At 43.2% G+C, this 18,814-nt stretch overlaps 1 protein-coding gene across 9 annotated transcripts in view; it reads right to left on the bottom strand.

Moving 5' to 3' along the window:
* Positions 1 to 15,673: 15,673 nt before the first annotated feature.
* The window catches only part of CDYL (chromodomain Y like), a 229,924-nt gene continuing 226,783 nt past the window's right edge, over positions 15,674 to 18,814 (bottom strand). For all 9 annotated transcript variants that reach the window (XM_025445348.2, XM_049106065.1, XM_025445386.2 and 6 more), the window contains 2 exons: positions 18,223 to 18,366; positions 15,674 to 17,325 (listed from right to left, as the gene is read on the bottom strand). In XM_025445348.2, the coding sequence (XP_025301133.1) occupies positions 17,167 to 17,325; positions 18,223 to 18,366 (303 nt within the window). In that variant the 3' untranslated portion in view covers positions 15,674 to 17,166. The remainder of the gene's footprint in view (positions 17,326 to 18,222; positions 18,367 to 18,814) is intronic.

Genomic DNA, 18,814 nt, shown 5'->3' with positions numbered 1-18,814 from the left:
TATAGTTCACCACGTTCCTATCATCCCCTTGAATTGTGCTCTGTTTCCGTGGCTCCCTGCTCTGGAGAATAGGAACCACATCTGATTTATGGTGGGGTCCCTAAGGCTCAGCATGACTTCTGATAAGTAGTAGTTGCCATGTGGGACCGAGGAGAATAAAACAGACTGTCCCCCTGGGTCAACCGGCCCAGCAAAGGCCAGGTGCCTCAGGAGGCTTGGCTCGCGTTTGGCTCTTGCTGGGCCGAGGCTGGCTTTGGGGTAGGCCCAGTGCGCGCCCACGTGCGATCCGCGCTGGCTCTAAGAAAGGAACCCTCCCTCGCCAAAAATGACCTTTCCTGCCTTTTCAACCAAGTTTCGAATCTCTGCAACTGAACAAAGACCTTCAATCTGTAAGTATAAGCAGAGATTCCAAAGAAAATACAGCCAGTCAGTTTTTGGTTTGGCATTTCCCAATTTTACCTGTTGTTCACTTTGTTGATATAGAGACTAACCCTTCCCCCTTATCCATTAAATCCAGAATCCATAATGCTCTTTTTTTTTTTTATAGTCACAACAAATGTATGCGTAAGTATAGTTAGCACGTGGCCACCAGTCTACTAAAAGCTTTCCAGCTTTTTGTTATTTTATGTGGGGCATGAAGGTCAAGTGAGGATGATAATTAGAAGGTTTGTTTTAAAGAAAACAGAATGCTTCTTTATCAGTAGGAGCTTTATAAAATAAACTTAAAAATGGAAGTGTAATATACACAGAGAAAATCCACCAATCCTGAGAATATAGCCCAGTGAATTATCACAAAGTGAACGCATCTGGACCACTGGCCCCCAGATCGGGAGACAGAGTATTACCAGAGTCACCTTCCCCCACAAACACCCCCTCGTAGCACTAGGGTAATGGGTGTAGTGATCTGTTATGCTGTAGGTTAGTTTTACCTGCTTTTGAACTTCATATCTATGGACTCCTATAGGACGCATCTTCTGCCTCTGGCTTCTTTTGCTCATCATCACGTGGGTGGGATTCATCAAGTATACACAGAAGCCACATACTAATCCGTTTTCGCTTCTCTAAGCATTCCTTTTATGGACGTACTGCCACGTGCCTGTCCGTCCTCCTGGTGCTGGACATTTGGTGCTATTATGAATATTGCTGCTGTAAACGTTCTAGTGCCCCTCACCGGTGACAATATGCACGCATTTCTTTGGAGTCTATGCCTAGGAGTGGAATTTCTGGATAACAGGGTATGCTCAGCTTTACTGGATACTCCTAAAGAGTGTCCCAAGGTGGTTGTGCTCTTTTATACTTCCCCTGCGGAATGAGTGGGAACGAGTGGGAATGAGTGGATGACGCCGTGGTTACTCTACATTCTGCCTGGCCCTGGGGATTAACAGTCTTCAATGTCAGCCATTCTGGTAGGTGTGTGCTGGTTTCTTACTGTGGGTTAAGTTTGTCATATAGCTTATGAGGTTGAATATGTGTTTTTTGTTTATTCATGAGAGACACAGACAGGCAGAGACACAGGCAGAGGGAGAAACAGGCTCCATGCAGGGAGCCCGACGCAGGACTCGATCCCAGGACCCCAGGATCATGACCTGAAGTAGATGCTCAACCACTGAGCCACCCAAGTGCCCCAGATGAATAATTTTTATATGCGTTTTGAACATTCAGATACCCGTCCTTCCCTTTTTGGTGATGCATCTGTTCATTTAATTAATTAGATTACTTTTTATTTTTATTTTTTTAAGATTTATTTATATATTTATTCATGATAGACATAGAGAGAGAGAGAGAGAGAGAGAGAGGCAGAGACACAGGAGGAGGGAGAAGCAGGCTCTATGCCGGGAGCCCAACATGGGACTCGATCCCGGATCTCCAGGATCGCGCCCTGGGCCAAAGGCAGGCGCTAAACCACTGAGCCACCCAGGGATCCCTAGATTACTTTTTATTATGGTGACATATATATAGTATTTAGCTTTTTTCAATATCCAATCCCATGGTATCAGTACATTCACGTTGTCATGCAGTCACCACCATCCACTTCTAGGTTGCTCATCTCTGAAGTTTTTTTTTTCAATCGGGTTATCAGCCTTTTTCTTCTTAATTTGTAGGACCTCGTTACATTTTCTGGACGTGAGTGCTGTGTCTGTTACATATATTATGAATATATTGCTCCATCTATGACCCTTTCACTCTCTTATTTTACAACTAAAAAGCATAGAAAAAATGAAAATGCAAAGGCAACCTATGGAATGGGAGTAAATATTTAAAAACCACACATCTAGTAAGAGGTTAAGATCCAAAATAGATAAGGAGCTCATGTACCTCAATAGCAAATGATAATAATAATAACACAATAATAATAATCCAACTTGAACATGACCGAAGGGCCTGAATAGACATTTTTTTTTTCCAAAGAAGACATCCAAATGGCAAAAGGGACGTGAAAAAGTTCTCAATATCACTCATCATCAGGAACCAAATCCAGGCCACAACGAGATGGCACGTCACACTTGTTAAAATGGCTATGATCAAAAAGACAAGCGAGAACAAGTGGTGGTGAGGATGTGGAGAAGAGGGGACCTTTGTGCACTGTTGGTAGGGATGTAAATTGGTGCAGCCACTGGGGAAAACTGTATGTAGATTATTTTAAAAATTAAATATAGAACTACCCTCTGATCCGGCCATTCTACTGCTGAGTGTATTTCTGAAGGAGATAAAATCACTCTCTGACTGTGCTCTCTGCGCCCCATGTTGGTCACGGCATCGCCTACAAGAGCTAAGACACAGAGACAATCTAAGTGTCCGTCAATGGATGAATGGATAAAACGGGTATAGGTCTATGCATCTATATGGAAAGGAATATATATGAATATCTGATATGTCTGTAATATATATATGAAATCATATGAATATTATTTAGCCATAAAATAGAAGGAAATCCTGCCATTTGTGACCGTGGGATGACCCCGGAGGGCATTGTTCTAAGTGAGGTAAGTCAGAGAAAGTCAGATGCTGTATGTCCTCACTCATATGCCCCCCCCCCGCCCTAGTTGAACTCACATCAACAGGTTGGAGATTGCTGGAGGTTGGGGGGGTGGGTGGAAAATGGGTGCGGGGAGTCAAAAGCTAGAAGCCTCCAGTTACAAGTAATGTGTAGCCTGGTGAGTAGAGTCACTGCTGTCATCGTGCAAATTGGCAGTTGCTGAAAGAGTAAATCCTGAAAGTTCTCATCACAAGAAAACAACTCGCAACCATGTGAGGGGACGGATGTCAACTCAACTTCCTGTGGTGCTCATCTCACAGGACGTGCATGCGTCAGGTCCTTGTGCTGTAGGCCTCGACTTACACGGCGTTATAGGTCAAAACCGGGGAGAAAGGGATTCTTCGTTTTTACTATGGTCTGAGGTACCCATCCCTCCAGGGAGAGGAGCCGAGGATGTGTGTGTGCGCGTGTGCGTGTGTGTGTGTGTGTGTGTTCTGTTGAAGGAAATCCTTACCTGCCTCCTAGGGAGCTTTTAGAATCCACCCATCAATGCAGGGCACACATTTAAGGGGTGCAGGTGTCCAGGAGGCGCCCCAGCCTTTCGTGCGTCTGTTTCCCTCACTGTCTGGGAATGGAGAACTTTAAACACACAATAAAAATTTCACCTACAAAAACCACCTATTTGCCTGGTGGGCTCCGATCGGGTATTACAAGGAGTTAGAGAACCATGAATTTGTGACAAAGAACAAGTCAGGGGCTGCTTAGGGAGAGGGAGCGTGGGGAGGGGGTGGGGGCGGGAAGCTGGGGTGGTGGATGTTCACTCTTTTTTATTAGTAAAAAAAGAAAGATTTTATCTATTTAGGAGAGACACAGAGAGAGAGGCAGAGACCCAGGCAGAGGGAGAAGCAGGCTCCTGCGGGGAACCCCATGTGGGACTCGATCCCAGGACCCTGGGGTCACGACCTGAGCCCAAGGCAGCCACTCAACCTTTGAGCTCCCCGGGCGCCCCAGATGTTCACCGTCTTGATTATGGTGATGACGTCACGGGCGTACACATACATCAAAATGGAGCAAGTTGCACCCCTTAAATAGGTGCCCTTCATTGCACGCCACTTGGCCCTCAGTCTCCCAACACGCACACAGGCGCACGTTTGCACACACACGTGTGCACACAGCTCGCTTGCAGTGAAGTGTTTCAAGAGCTGCTTCAACCACTCGACCAGGAGCATCAGTCTCCCCAGAGCCACCTGCTCTGCGGGAGCCGTGGTCTTTCCGTGTCCTGGTCACCTGGAGGCCCAGACACCGGATGCCACGTGGGCCGGCAGAGGGGAGGCCTGGCCGGAGTCCTGGGTGGGGGTTCACTCCTACCCTGTCCCCGTCCCCGTCCCCGTCCCGCTACCACAACACGCGGTGGCCGGAGCTTTCGACTTGAAGCTCAGGGTCCCTGCCTGTCCTTCGCTGGGTCAGGGGACGAGGCCCAGCTGAGCGTCTCCCAGGCGAGCTGCGCACCGAGCTGCTGTGACAGCCGCCGTCTGCAGGGACCAAGAGTCACAGGCCACTCTGTTCTCTCCCAACCTGTTTCTGTAACAGCTCTCACCGCGGGGGCCTTTGAGCTCCAGCCGCTCGGCTTTCCGGGGATAAAGGGCGGAAGCAGGCCCAGTGGTGACTGTCGCGGGGACGGCGCGACGGGCAGGCCCTTCCAGCCACGTATGAGCGTGGGGACTGTTTCCCTCATTAAAATGGTGCTGCTGGTGCTGCTGCTGGTCCAGGGGGCGGTGCCGTGCGGGTGGCGGAGGCTCCACCTGCCACCGGGGATGCGCAGCCTTCTCTGGGGGCCCCGGCCCGTGCACCCCGCTGGGCTGGCCCCTCCGGTGAGCAACGGCTGCTGGGGCCGCCGGCCTCGCCCCGTGGCCAGGGCTCGCAGGCCGGAGCGCCCGAGCCCACCAGGGCCTGGTCAGCGCCGGCTCCACAGTAGGAGGAAGAGCCGCCTTGCTGAGCCCCAGAGCAAAGCGTCCCGAAGGCTCCCACTCAGCAGCCCCCAAATGCCCAGCAGTGGACCGAGGGCGACCGTGGCCTGGGGAATGAATCGTCTGCTTCCTAGTGAAATCTAGAGAGTTCACATCGGCCTTGAAGGGCTGCACCTTGAACACAGGGGCGTTAGCCCAGCGAACCAGAGGTGACACCAAGGAAACCCCCATCGGAGCCGAGATCTCAATGGGGAAACCAGGGGGACAAGGCCTATGCTTGTCCGGCTGAGCGCATCAGTGCCCGAACACTCGGGCAAGGCCTCCTGGGAGAATCTGGATTATGATTCCCGGGATAGAGACCAGGGGTATTGCACCAACTGGTGTATTTTATAGAAATCAGTTCTGGGGCAGCCCCGGTGGCTCAGCGGTTTAGGGCCACCTTCAGCCCAGGGCCTGATCCTGGGGACCCAGGATCGAGTCCCATGTTGGGCTCCCTGCATGGAGCCTGCTTCTCCCTCTGCCTGTGTCTCTGCCTCTCTCTCTCTCTCTCTCTCTCTCTCTGTGTCTCTCATGAATAAATGAATAAAATCTTAAAAAAAATAAATCATTTCTGTAAACATGCTTGTAAAAATCAAAACATCACACCAATTTAGTTGAAAAGTAAACTGGCCCTTGCGGTGACTGGTGAGAGCCAAATCAAAGTCTGGCGCACTTTCTGCGCATGTGTATCTGTCTCTCACCACCCAAAGGTATTTGCTTCCTGATTTGGGCAATGAAAGGCAGACCCCGAGCTTGAGTCAGGAGGGACAGCTCATATTCCAAGTGAATTTGTTTCCTTAGTTTTTTTGTTTTGTTTTGTTTTGTTTTCTTAGCTTAAGACAGTGAAGAGCAAGAGTTTACATAACAAAGAATGTATCCAAAAAGTCATCTGACTTTAGTGGGGGCGCCTAGCTGGCTCAGCCAGTAGAGCATGTGACTCTCAGTCTCAGGGTCATGAGTTCAAGCCCCATGTTGGGTGTAGAACTTACTTTAAAAAAAAAACCCGACAAAACTGAACCATAAAATTCAAGTGTAAAAAATAAAAGTCATCTGACCTTATTTGACTCTTAAGCTCGACAGTGGAAGTTTGGATAGCAACGATTCCTATAATAACATACGTGTCACAAGTATACAAATTGCTTCTAAAGTTCAAGAGGCCATAAATGTCACATTTACATATATTTCTAGATATATTTCTAGACAAAATCAAGTCTGCTTTTTAGTTGCTCATGAGAAATGAGAAAATGGGAAAGTTCAAGGGCTCACAGCTCTTTCTCCCTTCCTTGGGTTATGTATTCCAGGACCCAAGGGTCCACAGAGCTCAGGGGACAATGAGGCAGAGAAAGTGAGGTTTTTTTTTTTTTTATGATTTTATTTTTTGTGTAATCTCTACACTTAACATGAGGCTCGACCTCACAACCAAGAGTCACATGCTCCGCTGACTGAGCCAGCCAGGCGCCCTGAGATAGTTGTTCTTGGGTGTAGTTCGGTTGCTGTCAAACACTGCCCCAACATTTACTATGGAATGACCTTATTTTTTTTTTTTAAGATTTTATTTATTAGTTCATGAGAGACACAGGGAGAGAGAGAGAGGCAGAGACACAGGCAGAGGGAGAAGCAGGCTCCGTGCGGGGAGCCCAAAGTGGGACTCAATCCCAGGACCCCAGGATCAGGCCACTGAGCCACTCGGGCTGCCTTACGGGATGGCCTTAGAGAAATTATATAACCTTCCTAAAACTCATCTGAAAAATGGAGTATGTTATAATTCTAATACAATTAGAAATCATTAATAATTACCACTCTAAGAGATTAATATCATATGAATATTTACTACTACATCATCATCAATATCATATTCATTTTAAGAGTTGCACACAATTCCACTGTATGAGCATAAAACCACTTATGCATCCAGTCCCTCATAAAAGGATATTTAAATGCAAACAATAAACAGGATGTTAAAATGAAAATTTTATCTAAGACCTACTACCTATCCTATGTATCTTTATATTTATATTTCTTATCTATTTATTGATCAAATACCAAAGTAAGCTGTGAGACTGGTCACCCCGAGTGTACTCATTATCTTCCACTGCATAACAAATTGCTCTGAAACTTAGTGTCTTAAAATATCAGCGTTTATCATCTCATAGTTTCCGGAACACAGATCCAGGTATGGCTGAGCTGGATCCTGTGGCTAGCGGTCCCTAACTGGCTGCGGTTGGCCAGGCTGCATTTGTCTCACAGCTGGACTGGGTGGGGCAGGATTCCTGATTCCTTCCAAGCTCAATCATGTGGGCACTGGCAGGATTTACTCCTCTTGGGTTGTTAGCCTGAGGGCCTCAGCTCCTCACTGGCCGTTGGTGGAAATCGCCCTCAGTTTCTTGGCCTCTCCTGATGCACCCCACAACACGGCAGCTGGCTTCTCCAGAGTGAACAAGATGAGGCAGAAAGAGAACAAGTGTGTGCAAGATGGAAGTCCCCATCTTTCACAGCCAGATTTCAGAACTGACACCCCATCGCATTTTCCATAATCTATTTGTTAAAAACAAGGCATTTGGTCCATCCCACACAGAAGAGGAAGGGATTACACAAGAGTGTGAGTGTTGGGAGTTGGGATCATGGGGACCCGATTTAGAAACTGCCTACCAAACCCACACTCAGGAACTTGCAAAGATAAAATAACTTCAAATCAGGTACATGTTTGTTAAATTCCACACCCTCATTGAAAATGTAAGAGGGTCAGATCCTATCATTTACGGAGTAGGGTCAAAATCTCCCATAATGATGTTGTGCTTGTCACTTTTTTTGTAGTAGAGCTGTCAATTTTTGCTTTATATATTTTGGGGATAAGTTAAGTAGGGCACAGAAATTCAGTGTTTCATCTTTCAGTAGTGCTCAGTCTGCTGTCATTATAAAATAATGCTTTTTTCTAACATGCTTTTTGCTTTAAGTTTTTGACAATATGGTTATAGCAGGGTTTTGTTGTTGTTTGGTGTCTGCACAATATATATTTTCTACCTCTTTATTTTGAGCTTTTCAGTTTTTGACTTTTTTTTTTTTTGGTAACTATCATATACGTGTTTCCAGATATTTCATACATTCAGTCCCCTTCATTTAATTTTTTATATTAATATTTTGATATTAATACCATGTCAGCTGTGTTTATTATTCATCCTTTTTCATTCCTTTCTTGTTTATTTTGGATCAATTAAGTATTTTCCCCATTTTCTCCCTATGTTAGTTTAGAGGATATAATAACTTTAAAAAATTTTGAGATAAAATTCAAATACCATAAAAGTAACCATTTTAATGGCAGTCAATGGTTTTTAGTAGTGTTCACAAGGTTGTGCAAACATCACCACTAATTCCAGAACATTTTCACCAACCCAAAAGAAAACCCTGTACTTGTTAGCAGTTCACTTCCTATTTTGTCTCCCTTCCCCCACTTCCAGTTCCCTGGAAACCACTAATCTACTTACCGTTTCTATGGATTTGTCTATTCTGGACATTTCATATAAACGGAATCATACAATATGTGGCCTTTTGTTTCTGGCTTCTTTCTTCAACTTAGCATAATGTTTTCAAGGTTCAATCCCATTGTAGCATTTATCAATATTTACGTCCTTTTTACTGCCAGATAACAGTTCATTATTTGGATATACCATATTTTGTTTATTCGTTCACTAGTTGATAAACATTGGGGTTGTTTCCACTTTTTGACTATTATGAATAATGATGTTATGGACATTTAGGTACAGTATTTGGTTGAGAACTCGTTTTCAGTTCTCTTGAGTATATAACCAGGAGTCCATTTATTTGCAGAGTTCACAGTAACTCTATGTTACAGCCAAGTTGTTTAGCATGGTGGCTGCACCAATTTGCATTCCTACTAGCTATGTAATAAGATTCCAGTTTTTCCATATATTCATTGGTATTTGTTATTTTCCATTACAGCCATCCTGGTGTTGTAAAGTGCTATCTTCATGGTAGTTTTGATTTTTCTTTCCATAATGATTAATGATATTGAACATCTTTTCATGTATTTATTGATCACGTATATCTTTGGTGGAATGTCTATTCAGATCCTTTTATTATTTTTTTTAAATGAGTTGTCTTTTTATTGTTGAGTTGCAAGATTTTTTGTATGAAGATTTTTGTATATTTTCTGGACACTAGACCCTTATCACACATATACTTTGCAAATACTTTCTCCATTTTATGAGTTGCCTTTTCACTTTCTTGGTAGTGTTCTTTGAAGTACAAAAGTTTATTTTTAAAATTTTTTTTGAAGTACAAAAGTTTAAAAAATCTTTTAAAATTAAATCTAATTTATTGCTTTTCTTTGGTTTCCCTGTGCTTTTAATGTCATATCTAAAAAAATTATTGCCAAATTCAAGATCATGAAGTTACACCTTTGTTTTCTCCTAAGTTTTATACTTGTAGTTCCTACATTTAAAGTTTGATCCATTTTGAGTTAATTTTTGTATATGGTGAGTTCAACTTGATTCTTTGGCATGTGGATATCCAATTATCCCAGAATCATTTGTTGAAAAACACTATTCTCTTCCCATTGAATGGTCTTGGTGCCCTCGTTGAAATTCAATTGATTACAGATGTATGGGTTTATTTAGGACTCTCAATTCTATTTCATTATCTTTATGTGTTTCCTTAGGCTGGTACCACACTGTCTTGATTACTGTAGCTTTGTAGGAAGTTTTGAAATTGGGAAGTGTGAGCCCTCCAACTTTGTCTTCACTTTCAAGACTAAGTGAGTTGGCTATTCTGGGTCCCTTGCATTTCTATGCATGAATTCTATGAATTTTAGGACTAGCTTGTCCATTTCTGCAAAAAAGGAGGTTGGAATTTTTACAGGGGTATCAGTGAATCTGCATGTAGGTAAGTATAGTTTCTCCATTTTAACAAGGTACGTCTTCCCATTCATGAATGTTTTCCTATTTATTTAGGTCTTCTTTAATTTCTTTCAGCAGTGTTTTGTAGTTTCCAGTGCACAAGTCTTGCATTTCTTTGGTTAACTTATTCTTAAGTATTTTATTGCTTTTGATTCTATTGTAAATGAAATTATTTTCAGATTTATTGCTAGTGTATAGAAATACAACTGATTTTTGTCTATTTATCTTGTATCCTGCAACCTAACTGACCTTATTAGTTGTAATAGGTTTTTTCAGTGGATTACTTAGTGTTTTCTACATATAAGATCATGTTACATGCAAATGATAATTTTACTCCTTCTTCTACCACCTAGATGTCTTTCATTTCTTTTTCTTGTCTAATCGTTCTGGCTAGAACTTTCAGTACAATGTCAAATAGAAGTGGCAAAGGCAAACATCTTTGTCTTGTTCCTGATTTTAAGGTGAAAGCTTTCAATTGCACCATTAAATATGATAACTGTTTTTTATGTTTTTTTTTTTTTTTTCCGTTTTAAAGGTTTTATTTTATTCAAGAGAGACACAGAGAGAGAGGCAGAGACACAGGCAGAGGGAGAAGCAGGCACCATGCAGGGAGTCTGATGTGGGACTCGATCCTGGGTCTCCAGGATCACACCCTGGGCTGAAGGCAGCACTAAACCGCTGAGCCACCCGGGCTGCCCTATTTATGTCCTTTATCAAGTTGAGGAAATTCCCTTCTGTTAAGTTGGTTTTTATTGTGATGGTTGTTGGATTTTTAATTTCCTGCATTTTTTGAGATGATCATGTAATTTTATTCTTTATCAATATATATTTTTATTATGTTGACCCAACTTTGCATTCCTGGGATAAGTCCCACTTGGTCATGGTGTATAATTTTTATATGGAGCCAGATTATTTTGTTGAGGACTTTTGTATTTGTATTATAAGGGATATTGATCTTTAGTTTTCTTGTGATATCTTTGTGTGGTTTTGGTATTAGAATTGACCACACAGAATAAGTAGTGTTCCTTCCTATTCTATTTTTTGCAAACATTTGTGAAGGACTGGTATTGATTACTTTTTAAGCATTTGATAGAATTAATGAATGAAGCCTTCTATTCTTGGACTTTTCATGGTGGGAAGCTTTTTGATTACTGAATCATTCTTTTTGTTATAGGTGTGTATGCAGGTTTTCTATTTAAGTCAGTTTCAGTAGTTTTCATCTTTCTAGGAATTAATTCATCTCATGTAGTTTACCTAATTTGTTGACATACAATTGTTCACGGTATTCTCTTAGAATTCTTATTTTATTTTTTAAAATTTTTATTTATTTATGATAGAGAGAGAGAGAGAGAGAGAGAGAGAGAGAGAGAGGCAGAGCCATAGGCAGAGGGAGAAGCAGGCTCCATGCACCGGGAGCCCGACGTGGGATTCGATCCCGGGTCTCCAGGATCACGCCCTGGGCCAAAGGCAGGCGCCAAACTGCTGCGCTACCCAGGGATCCCCTTAGAATTCTTTTTATTTCTAAAGTGTTGGAAGTACTGTCCCTCTTTTACTCCTGGTTTAGTAATTTGGATATTCTCTCTTTAAGCTTTTCAAAGAACTTTCCTTTTTTAAAAAATCGTTTTTTATATTTTCCACTTCATTTATATCTGCTCTAATCATTTTTATTTCCTTCATTCTGCTTGCTGTAGGTTCGGTTTGCTCTTCTTTCTCTAGTTTCTTAAGGTAGATATTAGGTTATTGATTTGGTATCTACTTTTCTATTTTTAAAATATAGGTGTTTTGTTAAATGAATAATTTATTATGTTTTCTTACATCGTGTTTTCAATTTCATTCATCTCCAGATCTTTTCTAATTTCTTATAAAGTTTTTCTCTTTAAGAATGTTAGGTTTAATTTCCACATATTTTTCTATTTCCTAAATTTGTTATTGATATCTAACTCCAACCCACTGAAGGACACACTTTCCATGATTTGAATCCTTTTAAATTCATTGAGACTTGTTTTATTGCCTAACTCATGTTCTGTTCTGGAAAATGTTCCACGTGCCTTTGAGAAGAATATGTATTCTGCTGCTGGGTCGAGGGTTCTACAGATGTGTGTATTAGGTTTACATTTTTAAATTGAAGTACAATTGATGAATAGAATCTTATTATTTTCAGCTGTACATCATAGTGATTAAGTTTTTAAAAATTTATTCATGAGAGACACAGAGAGGCAGAAATATAGGCAGAGGAAGAAGCAGGCTCCCCATGGGGAGCCCGTTGTGGGACTCGATCCCAGAACTCTGGGATTACGCCCGGAGCTGAAGGCAGACGCTCAACCGCTGAGCCACCCAGGTGCCCCGTGATTCAGTATTTTTATACATTATGAAATGATCCCCACAATATGTCCTGTATAGATCTGTATGGTCTACACTGTTGTTGTTCAGGTGTTCTATTTCCCTGTAATCTTATGTCTAATTGTTTTATCCAGGTGATTATATACATAGTCTGTATGGATACTGATACAGATATACATCTACCAGTTTTAGAATACAATGTAAAATTAGAAGCTACGAATTACTGTTAAAACTAGTTAAGACGGAGATCCCTGGGTGGCTCAGCAGTTTAGCTGCCTTTGGCCCAGGGTGCTGTCCTGGAGTCCCAGGATCGAGTCCGTGTCGGGTTCCTGGCATGGAGCCTGCTTCTCCCTCTGCCTGTGTCTCTGCCTCTCTATCATAAACAAACAAACAAACAAATAAATAAATAATCTTTTTTTTTTTCTAAAGAACTAGTTAAGACTTTAGCTTTTATTTTTAAGAATGTTCTTATTAAACATCTTATTCGTTATCTAAGGACATAATATGGCTCTAAGATCATAAAGTTGGCTTTTAACTCAGGTTTTCTTTCTTACCAAAAGAGTCACTTTTAAACCAGTTTCAAAACCACTTCCAAGTGCCATTTTCAGAATCTCTTCAGAGACAGAGATTTCCAAGCGTCTTCAGTAATCAAAACACTTCAGGAATACTTTCTAGAGAACAGGGGGATGTTTCCTGGGATATAGTCCTTCCTGTGTTGCCAAGCATTAGGATGTTTATTTCTAGATGCTAGTATTTAAGGTTTTGTGGACTGTTCCAGCTCCTCCAGATGTAGAAATAGTTTGTAAACCATTGAAACTCTCTAGGGAAGGCCAGCCTCCACTTGAGAAAGCCCTAAATCCCAAGCCACCAAGCAGCCTGAAATCAGCCACTCTGCCTCACTGTCCCACTTCCATCCACAGAATCAGGTCCATGAGATGCCATAGTGCATTGCGTTCTCCAGGCCACGTTCCTACCCATCACCACCCCCAGGCACGGACAGGTTAGGCTACCTGGGGTATTTGAGCATGGATCCCAGCTCAGGATTGGGATTTGTTTTCATATACAGCCAAGGCATTAAGAGTTTTCAAAGCTTTGTAGGTGATTCTAATGTGCAAGAGGTTGGATAACCACCACTCTATACTACCTGTAGCCAGTTTTTATCTCAATCTGAATTTGTCCAATAAAGGTGCTGAGGAAGGCAGGCAGGCAGACAGAAATGGACTGTGAAGAGCACTGGCTCCTCCTGGATGCCAGGCCGCTTACAGGCTGTCCAATGACGAGAAGGTCACCTGACACCTCTAGTCTGTCTCGTGTATAAATAGATGCACGCAATGTCACAGATCCTCTCCCACTCTCCAGTTCTGGGTTTTAGTCCAGGGCTAAGGCCTCTTGGAGGACTTTCACTTGCCTCGGGTCTCTTTTCCTAGGAAGGCCAGGGCTCCCCCTGGCATGTTGTGCAGGCCACGAGAGTGCACTCTAGGGCAGGAAAGGCATGGACTGGGCAAAGTTGGTTATGGGAGGATAGAAAGGTGAGTAACAGGCCACCAGATAGGCCAGTTAGATTTGGGGCAAGCAGAGGAGACTGAGCTTCCTGAGAGCAGTGACAGACCCAGCTGACATAGCTCCACATCCCCAGGCTCTCCCTCGAGGGTATGTTTGTATTTGGTAAGTGCCAATTTTCCTGCGACACACACAACTTCCTTCCTTTGGAGAATAACACTTGTTCAGACTAGTATAAGCGAATAATGTAGGAGTGGGTTGGAGCCTCTGTGGTGTGCCTGAGACAGCTGGGCATGGAGGCTGGCCCCTGGCCCACTGGGCTCTTGCTTTGTCCAGAGGCTTGGGTTACCCCTCATTCACTCCCAACCAATGACGCCAGGGAGCAGCAGGAGCAGCCTAGCCAGCAGCTGTCCAGGCACCTTCCTTCTTACATCCCGGCCATGATTTCCTTCAAAGATCTTTAAAGTTCAGGGTTCTTCTCGTTTCTTGTCTTCAGTGGTCTTGTCAGTCACTAGCAACTGAATCAGCCTATCAAAAGATTTTTTTTTTTGAGAGCTTTCATTTTAGAGTGATTGTATATTACATTAATAAATGTCTGGAAATGAAGTTCCCTCAAAACAACCATGAGCTCATACAAAAAAAGAAAAAAAAAGAAAAAAAAAGATGTCTGGGACAGCGCCTGGCACATCCTGCAGTGTACAAATCCTAGCGGTTTCACTATTAGCACAGCCGAGGAATGAAGACCAAGAAGGGTCGGCTCTGGTCAGAGGCCTTAGAGGGCAGCAGTGCCCATCTCTTGTCTGGCTTTCCACCTCCACTTGCCAAGGGCTGAGCAGTATTGAGACCCAGGAGCTGGGAAGCACATCATTTTAAGCTCTTAAAAGCACACAATGGGTGTTTTTAGATAAATTGCTTGATAACATGTTTTTCACCTAAGATTTAGAAATATTTTATTCTTAACAGCTGTGTATTCCATTGCGTGGTGGTGGCATAATTATTTGAAACCCTACTGATGAGTCTGTATGCCATTTCTAGCTTTTCACAGTTAGGAAAAATCCTGAGATGAACTGCATGGCATTATGTATCTTTATTCTCGTATGTCCTGCAAGGGTTCATTCCTTATGATGAATCCTTCTACGTGCACTTGCTAGATCCCGTCACATTCTCCTCGAAGTGGAACCAGTTTAGACTCCCGCCGCTCTGAAAGACAGCATTTCCGGCCACCTTCACCGACACAGGGCACAAACATAAAGATTTAAAGTAGTTCTTCCTCCTGCTTGGGCTCGACTCATGTGCCAGAAGTCGGAACACGAACGTTTTGCTTCAGAGAAGACAGAATGTGGTCAACGTGGCCCGGAGAATGCAAAATCCAGGGGGATGTAGTCAGGTCTCTACCTGGAGGGGAACCCAGCTGAATCCGTTCCCTCTTTGTAATTTCTAGGAAACACACAGTACGGGGTTGCCACCAGAATCCTGGTTTTGCCACACCGACCCAGGTGGGAAGCCTGGTCCTCCCCCTACGTCAGGTGTTTCAGACTTCACGTTCTCTAACAGGAATGAAAATGCCCACATTGTAGGTTTGGGCAGAGAAGGAATAAGTTCTAAGCCTCTTAATGCTAAATTAGTCACCGAGGCTTACAGGAGACACAACGTATGAATTTCAGAAACAGGCAGGAGTCAGCCATGTACTCAGCAATGTGCACCCGACACAGGAGTGAGGAGACGGGGGACAAAGCCCAAGAAGCGGCAGCCTGGGGACAGTGCAGTGAGCGTGGCTGGAAGGACGGTATCTGTCACCTTCCGGCTCCTCTCCAGGCGCGGTCCACAGGCGTTCCTAACCCTCCAGCCTGTACGGATGCCCACGTGCGTATCCCACGAAAATGACTGCACATCCCATGAGAAACTTCGGGAGTGAAGAACGAGACAAACGTTTCAAATGTGTTAAGAAATATTAGTTTTATTTAACCAGTTTTCACAGCTGAATATTTATTCTATAAAAACTTTACAGATTGTACAGTTTATTATATATAGTTCAAACTACTGAACGAAAAAGTAGGTCCCACAGATGCAAAAATACTGCACCAACCAATCCAAGGTAAAGGCAGATTTACACACTGTACAGCTCTCCACGTGGCCGGGAGGTGGTCGGTTCTAAGTATAAACTTCCAAACTGTACAAAAATAAGGTTTTGATTTTATTTCATTCTTCATACATTCAATATGATTGCAAGCCCAGAAGCCTAATAATAGGCGTCTGTAATCAGGAATCAGTCCCCACTCCTGAAAGGAATGTGAATGTCTATTTACACAGGGCACTCTTGGACACCACACTGTACTCCGCATATTGCGTAGACATGAAAGCAGAGACCGGGAACATTAAACAATGAATATAAGGTAGTTTTTTTTTTTTCTTTTAAAAGGAGTTTCTGCATTTAATAGTGTGCCAAAAGAAATTTAACTTATTAAATAAAATATATTCTAAGTGAACCTAAAAATTACACTTTATAAACATAAAATACTTTTTTTTGGTGTAATACATCAATCATATCTGCAAATAGAAAAACCAAAACTGTATATAAAGTAGTATTTCTCACCCAGCAACAAGAAGCACTTATGTAGTTATTTTTCAAGAGGGTCAGAAAAACTCTTTAAAATCCACTAAGATTAACTTATAACTTAGATATTCATACTTAAGCTATTCAGTGATTCACTAATACTGCAAAACAAGCTTTCTTCTGGAGAGACAGTGGTTTCTTCATGTTAACTGGGTAAGAACTGGACATATTAAAAAGGAAGAATCAATGGATTTTCCAGCATGAATCCTAAGTGTACTTCAGTTTAAGGGTATGTTCGTCAGTGGGTTTTTCATCAGAAATACTTATCCTACACGATAAGTTTTACTTCTGATTCAGGACATTCCATCTCTGAGGTATCTGTACCTTTCTGGAGACAAAGGCACATCTCAGATCTTTCTGTATCTCTAACTGGGGCAGGGGAGATGAGGCTGGCTAACACCTCTAGATTCTGTGTTCTAGAAGGAAAAAAGATAAGGAAAACAAACATTATTCCAGACTTTTCTGCCACCCAAAACCAGCAAAACACACTTCGTTTCTTTTTTATACAGTACTAGCTAAAGATAACAAAAATTAGAGCTTCAAAGAGCAGTCTAGAGCTCACCATTATACTTTTATACTTGTGTGTATATTAAGTATAAAATAATGACGTTTGGACAAAGGAGCTTTGTAGTTATTTATTTTAAAGTTACAGTACTTAAAAACTCCTTGATAATAAATAGCTTGGATGTTGTAAGTCCTGCTTCCAAGCGTGAGCTAAAAGTGAACTTGTTTTGGGCGGTGAGGATGGAGAAAGGCAACCTGGCACCGCAGATGTCCTGCTCTATAATTCCAGTGTCACCAGCAGGCACCTGCCAATCAGAACTCATCAATCTTCCTCTGCAGGTACTTCAGCATGGAGTCCATCCCCTGGGCCGAGCCCCAGATCTTCTTCAGCACTTCACACTCCCTCTCGTTGGCCTGCTCCAGCTCCATCTTCATGTTACAGCGCACAAGGGCTTTGGATTCTTCCAGCACCTGGACCAAACGATGAGCAGTGAGTCAGCAAGGGTGCGCGTCCGCAAGCACTGGTTCTATTTGTCCCCACATTGATGGATGCACTTATCACACTTGAGTAATTGCCTGTTAAAGCCTTAAAAAGGCCACCAGACAAGTTTTTCTCAGCGCGCATCGGGTCTGAGCTAGGTCTGACGTATGCTCACACTAGGGACCAGGCAAATTCTCAACTTTAAAACAGCCACTGAGCTACATCCGGAGAGCTACGCTTCTCGTACCTTGGCATCTCCGCACCGAGACCGAGCAGCCCGGGTACCCTGGTGCTGCTGCAGGGCTGGCCCCTGGGCGGACGTCAGCTCTTGGGATGCTCAGTGAGCACTCCACCAATCCCTGCTCGGGGATTTGCTGACCAAAATGCAGTACAGTAACGAGGGCTGTTACGTCAGGATGAGTCTAGATGGGAGTCCTGTCAACTGATATTAAATAACATTTCATCTTATAAGGTGCTAAATGCAGTTCTGTTACAAGGCTGAGTATTACCCAATGGATTAAACCAAAGCTCACACCCGCCATAAGGGACAGGGGAGCAGACATGATCATGGAGAAGAGCTCTGGAAACAGAAAGAACTATACTGATGATTTTTATAGTTTTCTAGGACATTTTGAAGTTACTAAATCTGACTGAAATGCATCCCTTTCATTCCTAGGCACCTGCAACCGGGTTGCCACATTGTGCAAAGTGCAAAGTGGCATCAACCTCCACTCTGGCAGCATCTCACGTGCAGACGGCTGAGCGGAAGCAGAGGTCGGGGCCTCAGAAGACACCGTTATATGTGCGAGCTCCCTGGGGGAAAAGTCAGAGTAAAAAGAAGAAGAAAAAAAAAAGGTAATGTGTGTAAGAGAATGAATTCCACCTACAACTGGATTACAGGAGGCGAGCTCCTTGATGCGAACCATGACCTCCTGGGTGAAGGTCCCTGGCCAGAACACCTGGGACACCAGGCCTTTGCCGCATGCCTCCTGCGCCGTCAGCTTCCGTCCACTGAGCAACATTTCATTTGCCTGAAAGCAAGAAGAGTCGATACTGGTATGAGATGTGAGCGAGAGGCAGGTGGACAAGACCCGGCCTGAAAATTCATCTAAGAGCATATCCAAAGTGAGGACGGGTGTTTGAACGTGTGGGGCCCGGTAGGCACGTGCTGCACTTCCTCCCTGGTTCCATCTAAGGAGCACTGTTCTGCAGCCCACGCACCGAGAATAAACCCAACGAGGCATGAGTGACTACGCACGACAGGTAATATACTAAATGGTAATTGAAAAAAAAAAAAAAGGTAAAAGGCTTATTTTATGATGTAATACAAAATCACGTGGGCATGACCAAGAAATCTCCCTTAGAGAAGGTGTCCTTTTTTCTTTCTCCAAGATTTTATTTATTCGACAGAGAGCGAGAGAGCGAGTGCGCACAGAGGCAGAGGGAGAAACAGACTTCCCGCTGAGCAGGAAGCTGGGT

Source organism: Canis lupus, chromosome 35 (assembly GCF_003254725.2).
Source record: "Canis lupus dingo isolate Sandy chromosome 35, ASM325472v2, whole genome shotgun sequence".
Lineage (NCBI taxonomy): Eukaryota > Metazoa > Chordata > Mammalia > Carnivora > Canidae > Canis > Canis lupus.
The sequence above is the reverse complement of the archived record's forward strand: the minus strand, read 5'-3'. Positions and strand labels throughout refer to the sequence as shown.